We start from the raw sequence: 12492 nt of genomic DNA on the forward strand, positions 1-12492 counted from the left end.
AGCCTGTCCCAGCCCAACCACAGCTACGAAAGTTCAGCAACTCCACCACTACATCCTGGATAGAATTGATGTAGAGAGGATGTTTCCTATAGTAGGGGAGTCTAGGACCAGAGGCCCTCAGAATAGAGGGACATCTATTTAGAACAGAGATGAAGAAAAATTACTTTAGCCAGAGAGTTTTGAATCTGTGGAATTCATTGCCACAGATGTGGAGGTCAATTTAGAGGGTATATTTAAAGTGGAGTTCGAGAGGTTTTTGATTAGTTAGGGTTTCAAAGGCTACGGGGGGAAGGCAGGAGAATGGGTTGAGTAGGATAATAAATCAGCCATGATGGAATGGCGGAGAAGACTTGATGGGCCAAATGGCCTAATTCTACTCCTACTGTATGGTCACTACCAAAGGAGGGTAAAGAAATTTGGAATGTCCCTGTCAACCCTAACCAATGTTTTACAATGTACCATAGAAAGCATCTATATGCATAAAAGTTTGGCATGGCAACTGCTCTGCACATGACCACAAGAAAATGCAGAGATGTGGTTAAAGTTCAGCATGTCATAGAAACCAGCCTCCCCTCGATGGACTCTGTATATACTTCTCGCTGCCTCAGTAAAGCAGCCAGCTTTCAAAGACCCCGTCCACCCTAGACATTCTCTCTTCTCCCCTCTCCCATTAAGAAGAAGATACAAAAGCCTGAAAGCATGTAGCACCAGACTTAAGAACAGCTTCTACCCCACTCATATGAGATTACCATTTGTTTTCCTGGCATGATAAAATTGACTTTTAATCTTAAAATCATGATCTTGCCCCTTATTTTACCTGCACCTTCTCTGCAGCTGTTCCACTTTAGTTTGCATTCTTTTATCATCTTGCCTTGTTCTATTTCAATGCATTGTGTAATGATTTGATCTGTACGAACAGTACACAAGACAAGCTTTACACTGTATCTCAGTACATATGACAATAATAAACCAATACCATTCCAATTGCCAATGAATTTTTTTTTGAAGTTTTTCCCCTTACAAATTCTTCTGAATAGATTTGGAAAAGCTGAACTCTTACACAATATCCTCCACTTAAAAAATTACAGAGCAAGTATTCCTCTGTGTTGGTAACTTGTTTGTTTTTCAAAGTTCAAAGCAAACTTATTATCAAAGTACATAAATGTAACTGCATATGATTTTATGGAACTAGTTCACACTGGAATTCTCCTCATTAAAGTTACAATGAATGGGAGTATTCCAAACTACATGAGGCTCGCTTGTCCAATCTGATACCACAGAGTGAGAAGAAAAATTTGACTCAAAAATTTAAGTATAAAGTAGTTTGATATTTTAAAAAATCTAAAAGCCAATCAGAAATGAAAAGCTTCAGAATCAGATTTAATATCACTGGCACGTCTTGTTAAATTTGTTGTTTTGCAGCAGCAGTACATTTTAATACATTATGATAAAATGTATAGAAGTATATATTATTCATTCATTATGTGTCATGTCATATGACGTGGGTAATCATGGTATTTCAATAACCATAATTGTTCTTGGCAAACTTCTACAGAAGTGGTTTGCCATTGCCTCCTTCTGGGCAGAGTCTTTGCGAGACAGGTGACCCCAACCATTAACAATATCCTTCAGAGATTGTCTGCCTGGCAGAGGTCATATAACTAGTAATGTTCATGGGCTCATCGTCCATTCAGAAATCTGATGGCAGAGGTGAAGAACCTGTTCCTGAAGAATTGAGCATCACAATCTCTACTCCTGAAACTAACTACTCAGAACTCCTCTCCCTCCAAAAAGACAAAGTGTGAAGCATAAAGGGAAAAAAAAGATAGAGATGCAACAGAGAAGGGGAATCAGTAAAAGTCAAGCTAGAGAGAATTAACCATGTCAGTGAAATTAGACAAATGTGTGACCACATTCTCCACCTTATGTTCAGTGTCACAAGAGATTGACTGATTTATTTTTAAAATCCAGAACATATTCATTCTTTTCACATTAGAATTAGACAGGTAATTCTTATGATTTTTCTAAACCATGACATAAATCTTTTGCTGACAAGATGTTGCACAATGTCTGCCTTTCAAACTGACAAAATAATTACCAAGTCATTAAGAATGACAAAGGACCATAGTGTTCTGTCACAGATTTTTTTTTAATGTTACATGTCTCTACAATTGAGTTGCTTCATTATTTCTCCTGAATACTGAAGTACAGATCCACAAAACAATATAAATGAAGGAAAGTGTAGGAGTTTAAGTCAATTTGGTGAGCAGAAAATTACAAAGTATTCAATCCTCAAGCATTAGCATCTTCTGGATGATAATCAGGAGATGAAACAGTAATTAATTCACTTCTTCTGTGGCCAGTGACAGTGATCTGTGGTAAAGCAGTGCCCTTGATGCCATCCTGAACTCGGTCAGTTAATTCATCATGGTTCAGGATTCAAATCTGGGATGATTCTGATTTGTATAACTCCACAATTATTCATAATATTGCAAAACTTTATGGGCACTTTACCTTCTTCCCCATCTACTTCAAACACTCGTCCTGTCACTTTTTTTGTATGTTATCAGTTTTTTTTTAATTTTACTGCATCTTGCTATCAGTTCCTTTGTTTTTTTAAAACTAAACCTCATCCGATTGGAATTCCTCATGGACCCTCATGTTCCCGAGATTGAGACTTCACCAAGTCTGACCCATGTGATCATGATCGAATTTTTGTCCATGGCTTATCAAGATAATCTAATTTTGGCCAATCTTTGCAGAATACTTCCTGCATCACACTGCTCAGTGATCGTGCTTACCTTTGGCCCTTCAGCTGATTTTTATTCGTTCCGTGTTTCTATATCCTTATTCTTGGAAAACTTGTCCTGTTGTTCCCTTAACTGGTAATTTAATTGTTCACACTTCATAAGATTGCCAGAAATATTTCTACCCATAAACACAAGAGATTCTGCAGATGCTGGAAATCCAAAGCAACACACGCAAAATGCTGGAAGAACCCAGCAAAGTCAGGCAGCATTTATGGAAATGAATAAACAGTCCATGTTTCAGGCTAAGGCCCTTCTTCAGGACTGAAAAGGAAGAGGAAAGAAGACAGAATAAAAATGTGGGGGTGGGGAGGGAGGATAACTAATAGGTGATAGATGAAGCCAGGTGTGTGAGAAAGTTAAAGGGCTGGAGAAGAAGGAAACTTGTAGGAGAGGAGAGGACCATGGGAGAAAAGTAAGAAGGAGGGGCACATGGGGGGCAGTGGCTGGTGGGTGTTAGGCAGGTGAGAAGAAGAGTTAACAGGACAAAGTGGAGAATAGAAGAGGGAAGAGGGAGGAGGAAAAAAAGAAAATTACAAGATAACCGTATAACAATTACAGCACAGAAACAGGCCATCTCGGCCCTTCTAGTCCGTGCTGAACGCTTACTCTCACTTAGTCCCACCGATCTGCACTCAGCCCATAACCCTCCATTCCTTTCCTGTCCATATACCTATCCAAATTTACTTTAAATGACAATATCGAACCTGCCTCTACCACTTCTACTGGAAGCTCATTCCACACAGCTACCACTCTCTGAGTAAAGAAATTCCCCCTCATGTTACCCTTAAACTTTTGCCCCTTACCTCTCAACTCATGTCTTCTTGTTTGAATCTAGCCTACTTTCAATGGAAAAAGCCTATCCACGTCAACTCTATCTATCCCCCTCATAATTTTAAATACCTCTATCAAGTCCCCCCTCAACCTTCTATGCTCCAAAGAATAAAGACCTAACTTGTTCAACCTTTCTCTGTAACTTAGGTGCTGAAACCCACGTAACATTCTAGTAAATCTTCTCTGTACTCTCTCTATTTTGTTGACATCTTTCCTCTCATTCAGTGACCAGAACTATACACAATACTCCAAATTCGGCCTTACCAATGCCTTGTACAATTTTAACATTCTATGCTCAATGCTCTGATTTATAAAAGCCAACATACCAAAAGCTTTCTTCATCACCCTATCCACATGAGATTCCACCTTCAGGGAACTATGCACCATTATTCCTAGATCACTCTGTTCTACTGCATTCTTCAATGCCCTACCATTTACCATGCATGTCCTATTTGGATTATTCCTACCAAAATGTAGCATCTCACACTTATCAGCATTAAACTCCATCTGCCATCTTTCAGCCCACTCTTCTAACTGGCCTAAATCTCTCTGCAAGCTTTGAAAACCTACTTAATTATCCACAACACCACCTATCTTCGTATTATCTGCATACTTACTAATCCAATTTACCACCCCATCATCTAGATCATTAATGTATATGACAAACAACATTGGACCCAGTACAGATCCCTGAGGCACACCACTAGTCACAGGCCTCCAACCTGACAAACAGTTATCCACCACTACTCTCTGGCATCTCCCATCCAGCCACTATTGAATCCATTTTACTACTTCAATATTAATACCTAACGATTGAACCTTCCTAACTAACCTTCCATGCGGAACCTTGTCAAAGGCCTTAGTGAAGTCCATATACACAACATCCACTGCTTTACCCTCATCAACTTTCCTAGCAACCTCTTCAAAAAATTCAATAAGATTTGTCAAACATGACCTTCCACACACAAATCCATGTTGACTGTTCCTTATCAGACCCTGTCTATCCAGATAATTATGTATACCATCTCTAAGAATACTTTCCATTAATTTACCCACCACTGACGTCAAACTGACAGGCCTATAATTGCTATGTTTACTCTTAGAACCCTTTTTAAACAATGGAACCACATGAGCAATACGCCAATCCTCCGGCACCATCCCCATTTCTAATGACATTTGAAATATTTCTGTCAGAGCCCCTGCTATTTCTACACTAACTTCCCTCAAGGTCCTAGGGAATATCTTGTCAGGACCTGGAGATTTATCCAGTTTTATATTCCTTAAAAGCACCAGTACTTCCTCCTCTTTAATTGTCTTAGTTTCCATAACTTCCCTACTTGTTTCCTTTACCTTACGCAATTCAATATCCTTCTTCTTAGTGAATATAGAAGAAAAGAAATTGTTCAAAATCTCCCCCATCTCTCTTGGCTCCACACGTAGCTGTCTACTCTGATTCTCTAAGGGACCAATTTTATCCCTCACTATCCTTTTGTTATTAATATACCTGTTGAAACCCTTTGGATTTATTTTCACCTTACTTGCCAATGCAACCTCATATCTTCTTTTAGCTTTTCTAATTTCTTTCTTAAGATTCTTTTTACATTCTTTATATTCTTCGAGCACCTCATTTACTCCATGCTGCCTATACTTATTGTAGATATGCCTCTTTTTCCGAACCAAGTTTCCAATATCCCTTGAAAACCATGGCTCTCTCAAACTTTTAACCTTTCCTTTCAACCTAACAGGAACATAAAGATTCTGTACCCTCAAAATTTCACCTTTAAATGACCTCCATTTCTCTATTACATCCTTCCCATAAAACAAATTGTCCCAATCCACTCCTTCTAAATCCTTTCGCATCTCCTCAACGTTAGTCTTTCTCCAATCAAAAATCTCAACCCTGGGTCCAGTCCTATCCTTCTCCATAATTATATTGAAACTAATGGCATTGTGATCACTGGACCCGAAGTGCTCCCTAACACATACCTCCAGCACCTGACCTATTTTATTCCCTAACAGAAGATCCAACACTGCCCCTTCTCTAGTTGGTACCTCTATGTATTGCTGCAAAAAACTATCATGCACACATTTTACAAACTCCAAACCATCCAGCCCTTTTACATAATGGGCTTCCCAGTCTATGTGTGTAAAATTAAAATATCCCACAATCACAACCCTGTGCTTACTACAAATATCTGCTATCTCCTTGCAAATTTGCTCCTCCAATTCTCACTCCCCATTAGGTGGTCTATAATACACCCCTATAAGTGTTACTACACCTTGCCCATTCCTAATGCCACCCAAATAGTCTCCCTAGAAGAGCCCTCTAATCTATCCTGCCAGAGCACTGCTGTAATATTTTCCCTTCTTTCCTTCTGAGCTGAGGGTCCAATCTCAGTGCCAGAGATGCAACCACTGCAACTTGTCCCTGGTAGGTCGTCCCCACCAACAGTATCCAAAACAGTATACTTATTATTGATGGGAAAGGCCACAGGGATGCTCTGCTCATTCTGTCTAATCCCCTTCCCTCTCCTGACAGTCACACAGCTACCTGCCTCCTGACTCTTAGGGGTAACTATTTCCCTGTAACTCCTGTTTATTTCTGCCTCTGCCTCCCGAATGATCCGAAGTTCATCCAACTCCAGCTCCAGTTCCCTAACACGGTTTGTCAGGAGCTGCAGCTGGATGCACCTTTAGCAGGTGTTGTCATCAAGGACAATTATACTCGCCCTGACTTCCGATATACTGCAAAACGGAGCACTCAACTGCCCTAACTGCTGCCCTAATAGATGTTGGAGAAATCAATGGTCATGCCTTCAGGTTGGACGCTACCTAGATGGAATACAGATGTTGCTCCTCCACCCTGAGAATGGCCTATTGTGGCAAAAGAGGAGGCCATGGACTTGCATGCCAATATTGAAATAGGGATAGGAATTTTATAAATCACTACAAATCAGGAATAAGATGCAAAACAAGTGAAGATAGTGGGATTTGAAACAAAAACTAAAATGCTGGAAGAACTCAGCCAGACAAGCAGCATCTTCACTTGGAGAAACACCAGTCATCAAAATGGGTTGCAACTCTTCCTCAGACCTGGAGAATAATGCTGGAATATAGTGAAAGAGCTTTCACTTCATGAAACTGACTGAGCAGCACTAAATATTGGTTGGACACATAAATAGGCAATATAGGTGTCCATTATGGACCTGTGCAGGGGTTGCATCTAATCACTATTATGAAGTGAAACATTGGACCAACAATTGAGCAAATGGGTAAAACTGTGTCAAATGGATTTCAATAGAGGCAAGAATAAAGTAATCCACTTCAGACCTAAAAACAGTAGAGTATTTTCTAAATAATGAAGAGCTCTTTTGTATAAACTTTATTATTTTATTTTTGTTGTAAGTTGCAGCAATATTTTTATGTGTTACACTGTATCCCTATCATAAAACAACAATTTCATGACATATGGAAGTGATAATGAATCTGATTCTGATTCTGAATCTGGTTTAATATCATTGGCACGTCATGAAATTTTCTGTTTTGTAGCACAGTAAATTGCAATGTATAATAAAAAAACTAAGTTGCAGTGAGAAGATAATATATATTTTAAAAGTTAAATTAAAGTAGTGCAAAAACATAAATAAAAAAGTAGTGAGGAAGTGTTTGTGGATTCAATGTCCATTCAGAAATTTGATAGCAGAGGGGAAGAATCTATTACTGAATCATTGAGTGTGCAAATTCAGGCTCCCGTACCTCCTCCCTGATGGTAGCAATGAGAAGAGGGTATGCCCTGAGTGATGGAGGTCCTTAATGATAGATGACACCTTTTTGAGGCATTGTTCCTTGAATATGTCCTGGATGCTGGGGAGGTTAGTGTCCATGATGGAGCTGACTGAGCTCACAAATTTCTGCAGCTTAGTTCAACCCTTTGCAGTACCTCCCCATACCAGACGGTGATGCAACCAGTTAGAATGCTCACCATGGCACATCCATAAAAATTTGTGAGAGTCTTTGGTGACATATCAAATCTCCTCAATAGTGAAGGTCTAAAGATTCTAGGAGGTCATATGCAAGAATAATTGAAGTGTCATGGACTGAAAAAGAATTTAATAAAAATGATTGAAAGCTGTTTTATTTTTAAAGGCTTGGAATACATGGGTGTAGTTTTACAATAGGTATGAAAAGTCCTAGTCTGACCACACCTGAAATACTATAAATGCACACAAAGAATTGGAATGAACCTGGAGAAAAGTTCTCTCCATACACAGTTGTATGGATTCTCAACCCTCATGAAAATGACAACTGATGTAAGATAAGTCACTAATTTTATAACTGAGGATGATATTTATGTGTTTATTTATTGAGATACAGCGCAGAATAAGCCCTCTCCACCATTTGAGCCATGCTGCCCAGCAAGCCACTGATTTAATCCTAGCCTAATCACGGGACAATTTACAATGACAAATTAGCCTACCAACTAGTACGTCTTTGGACTGTGGGAGGAAGCCAGAGCACCCGGAGGAAACCCACACAGTCATGGGGAGAACGAACAAACTCCTTGCGGGCAGTGGCGGGAGTTGAACCCAAGTCGCCTGTACCGTAATGCTTTGTGCAAACCACTACACCACTGTGTTGCCTTTTTTGAAAGACAAACCATGAAAGAACAAAGAAAAACGCAAGATTCTGTTGCTGAGAACGGATCTCATTGAAAGGCAAAACAGGCTAAATAGCATGCTCGTATTCCAATGTCCTGATGTGATTCATCATAAAATAACAAATTCCTATTAGCTAAGGAATGCACAGAAAGTAATGCTTGAGTTGAACTGCTAAATGTAACTATCCAATTAACCAATCCTATATTTTTTTTTCAAATTCAAAGTTCAACAACAACCTCTCACTCAACATCAGCAAAACTAAAGAGTTGATTGTTGACTTTGGGAAGTGGAAGAAGGGAAAACATGCACCAGCTTACATTGGGCAAGGGGTGGTGGAGAGAGTCAGCAGCTTTAAATTCCTGAGCACTGACATATTGCATGAGCTGTCCTGTGCCAAGCACATGGATGCAATCACAAGGAAAGAGCGTCACCACTTTTACTTCCTTAGGAGAGTAAGGGTATTCGGCTCATCACTGAACACTCTTCACAAATTTCTACAGACGTACTGTTGAAAGTATCCTGACTGGTTGCATCATGGTTTGATAAAGCAATTTTGATGCACGGGATCACAAGAAGCTGCAGAGAATGGTGAACTTTGCCCAATACATCATGAGCACATCTGTCCCCACCATCAAGAGAAGGAACTATCTACCTCAAGAAGGCAACATCTATCATCAAAGATTCCCACCATCCAGGTCGCAGTTTCTTTTCACTGCCAACATCAAACCAGATGTACAAAAGCCTGAAATCCCACACCACCAGATTCAGAAACAACTCCAGCTCTTCAAACTTTTATTTTATATAAACAAAATTTATTCAATAACTACAATATCACAACAAAAACCTATACACAACACTCAAGACTACATAAAACATACCATTTATGGTTTCAAATTAAAATACCATTATTACCATCTTACAATGGTGGGCCCCTGAGAGGCCCACCATTACCAGAAATCCTCTTTGTACCTGAGAATACTACATGCTCCTCCTTTAGGGACACCCAGGGAAGGGAAGGAGAGGGAAGAGCACTAAGATAAACGCAAGAAATTTTATTGGTGAAAACATAAGAAAAAAATAGGCAGATGAGGCCAGGTGGAAGATAAGAGAGAAGGAATGTTAGGCTGGCAGAGGACAGGGGAAATCAGATGATAGGGTGATGGAACGAGGTGATTGAGTGGTCAAGACAAGTGAGCCAAGGTAGAGAAACGCAAGCAGTTAAGCATGTGTGATAGGCAAATGAAACTAAGTGGGGAAGCGTGATGAGCATAGGTAACAAGGGAGGTGGCTCGGAGGGAGCGAGGGCTGGAAAGAGTGAACTAAGGGAGAGTACTAAGGAATTAATTTGTATGTAGTTAAGTTTGGAATGCAAGAAGAAAATGATCATTTCTGAACCCTGGTTCCCCCTTCACTCAATAATTTAACACTTTCCTTGGTTAGAAATTAATCATTGTTGACCAACAGCATCATTCACAAAATGCTGGAGGAACTCAGCAGGTCTGGCAGCATCTACGGAAATGAATAAACTGTTGACATTCCTGGCCAAGACACTTCTTCAGTCCTAGAAAGGCAAGGGGAAGACACCAGAATAAGGTGGGGGGGGGGGGGTGAAGGAATGAAGACAAGCTGGAAGGCAACAGGTGACTGTTTATTCATTTCCATAGATACTGCCTGACCTGCCAAGTTCCTCCAGCATTTTGTGTGTGTTGCTTTAGATTTCCAGCATCTACAGAATCTCTTGTGTTTATTGTTCATCAACAGCCTGTTTATTTATCATTGTAGTGACCAACAACCGAGATAGTAGGTCAATGAGATGATTTCACTCTTTCATTGCGTTTTGCAGTTCCTGTCTAGTCTATCCGTTATGTCTTTTTTCAACTTACAATCTTGAGGGTTCACAATATAGTTACGTGCCGGATATTCTTGGTGCCTCCGTTGTCCCGACACTGTGCGTATAAAGCATGATAGTGTGTGCACCATGTCAACAAAATGTAAAACTCTTTTCTCCAAGAAAAGAGAACGGTCTGCTCCCGGGACCTAATGTGAACTTCACCGAATCGTATATGGTTCATATTGCTTCCCCTAACCTGGACTGTCGACAGCTTTCTTATGCCAAGAGAATTAATAATCTTACTTTTTTTATTTTAAACATCGGAAGTGTTTAAAATGTCTTTAAAATAATGTTGCCGGGAACAATTTGAGGTTCACTGAATTATTCCTCGTGTACTGTTTCTCGTCTTGGCGTCACAACTTTTCCACAGTTTAATAAGCTCTATCTTATCGGCTAATTCCTCCCGGGCTTTAGCGAACGGAGATTTCAGTCCCACATCACCCAAGAACCAAATTCATCAAGTTGTATCCAAGCCAAACCTCTCCTACCTTTCACATCCTGGGCCGGGCAGTCGCTGGGAAATTCCGCTTGCTCGGGTCTGCCATCAACAACGAAGTAAATGGTTTTGATTGTGGTCATTGTCAACATGAGACGGGGAAAGTCGCTCACGATGCGGTACAGTGCAGCAGAGAGCTCGCTACTGGGCACAAACGTCAGCTAGTCTGTAAAAGCGGTAAGTGAATGGCAATCCTAACCTTCGACACTCAGAGTGGGCTGAGTATGGGATTGTTAACGAAACATTCCAACGATAAAGGACAGGTTGTGGGTTGTGCCCATTGTAATTGGGATGTGCGCACAGCCTGTTCTGGGAAACAAATCTGCATAATGATAGAAATCTATAACAAAGCCGGAAAGGCTCAGCAGATTAGGTAACATAATACCTGTGTTGGGTTCTTTTTTATTTGCAGCACTTTTAAAATTTCTTTTGTGAAAAGGAGACGCGGAGAGCAATGGGCAGGAACGGAAGCTATCCCACTAAATGGACTGGTTATCGGGAATAACGTTGATTTAACGGACCAAACACTTTTCCTATTACTGTTGATCTTGTGTGAAATTATATCAAATAAATGAAGAGGGAGAAAGGTAATATAACACAGAACCTGTCGCGTTTGTGGAATTTCTGGCCATTTTCCCCTCTAAGTAGCAACACATCAGCTCATTCAAAAAATATAAAAGCCAGGTGTGTTTTAAGCTGTTTTTATTTATTCAAAGGCATATAGTCATAGAGCACTAAAGCACAGAAACAGGTCCTTCAGCCCATCTACAGTACTGTGCCAAAGTATTAGGCACATATAGCTAGGGTGCCTATGACTTTTGCACACTACTGTGTTTGTCAAAGTGCAACGGAGAGCGAGTTTGTAAATCTGGTGGGAGTACTGTAAAGGATGTTGGGAATGGCGAAGGTGGAGCGCCGCGGGAGGGGTGTGGGACAGGTGGCAGAGAAGGAGTGCCAAGGTTTGTGGGGAGGGGTGCAGACACGCCCAGCCCTCAGACACCCGGAAAGGTTATTTGATTCCAAACTATTGGTTTACTGATCTTTACTGGCTGTCTCTTTGGTGCTTCCCACTCCCTCCCTTCCCTTCCCCTTTTAAAGTAATAGAGAAGTACAGTACATAAACAGACCCTTCGGCAAATTTGATCCATGGCGAAACCATTTAGATTGCCTACTCCCATCAACTTGCATTGGGACCATAGCCCTCCATGCCCCTACTATCCATGCACATATCCAAACTTCTCTTAAAGGTTGAAATCGAGCTTGCATGCACCACTGTGCTGGCATTTCATTCCACACACCCCTAACCCTCTGAGTGAAGAAATTTCCCAACCATGATTCCCCTCTCCCTGCTCACTTCCCACTCTCTTCCCACTCTCAATCCACAACAGAGACCCATATCAGGATCAGGTTTATCATCACTGACATATGTTATGAAATGTGCTAGGCAGTAATAGACTAAGACAACTGTGCTGCTCCAAAGAGCGCTACATGAGGACATTCTTACCCTGGGCCATCAGGCTCTATAATGAGTCAACCAGGGAAGTGATTTTGTAATCCTTGACTTGTAATCTTGTACAACTTATTTTTAATGTAACTTATTTTTATTCTTTCTTACTTCTCTTCTAATATTTGTGTATCTGTGCAGTTGTAATGCTACTGTAACACTAACTTCCTTTGGGATCAATAAAATATCGATCTATCTTTTCGAGGTCGCAGCAGCAGTACAATGCAATACTCAAAATTACTAGGGTACTGTGAAAAAGTTTTAAGCACCCTAGCTATATATATGTGCCTAAGACTTTTGCA

At 40.4% G+C, this 12492-nt stretch overlaps 1 protein-coding gene across 1 annotated transcript in view; it reads right to left on the bottom strand.

Moving 5' to 3' along the window:
- The window catches only part of LOC140715011 (high affinity cGMP-specific 3',5'-cyclic phosphodiesterase 9A), a 137690-nt gene extending 126707 nt beyond the window's left edge, over positions 1-10983 (bottom strand). Inside the window, exon 1 of the mRNA XM_073026751.1 lies at positions 10679-10983. Coding sequence (XP_072882852.1) covers positions 10679-10778 — 100 coding nt within the window. The 5' untranslated portion in view covers positions 10779-10983. The remainder of the gene's footprint in view (positions 1-10678) is intronic.
- Positions 10984-12492: the final 1509 nt, after the last annotated feature.

Source organism: Hemitrygon akajei, chromosome 2 (assembly GCF_048418815.1).
Source record: "Hemitrygon akajei chromosome 2, sHemAka1.3, whole genome shotgun sequence".
NCBI lineage: Eukaryota > Metazoa > Chordata > Chondrichthyes > Myliobatiformes > Dasyatidae > Hemitrygon > Hemitrygon akajei.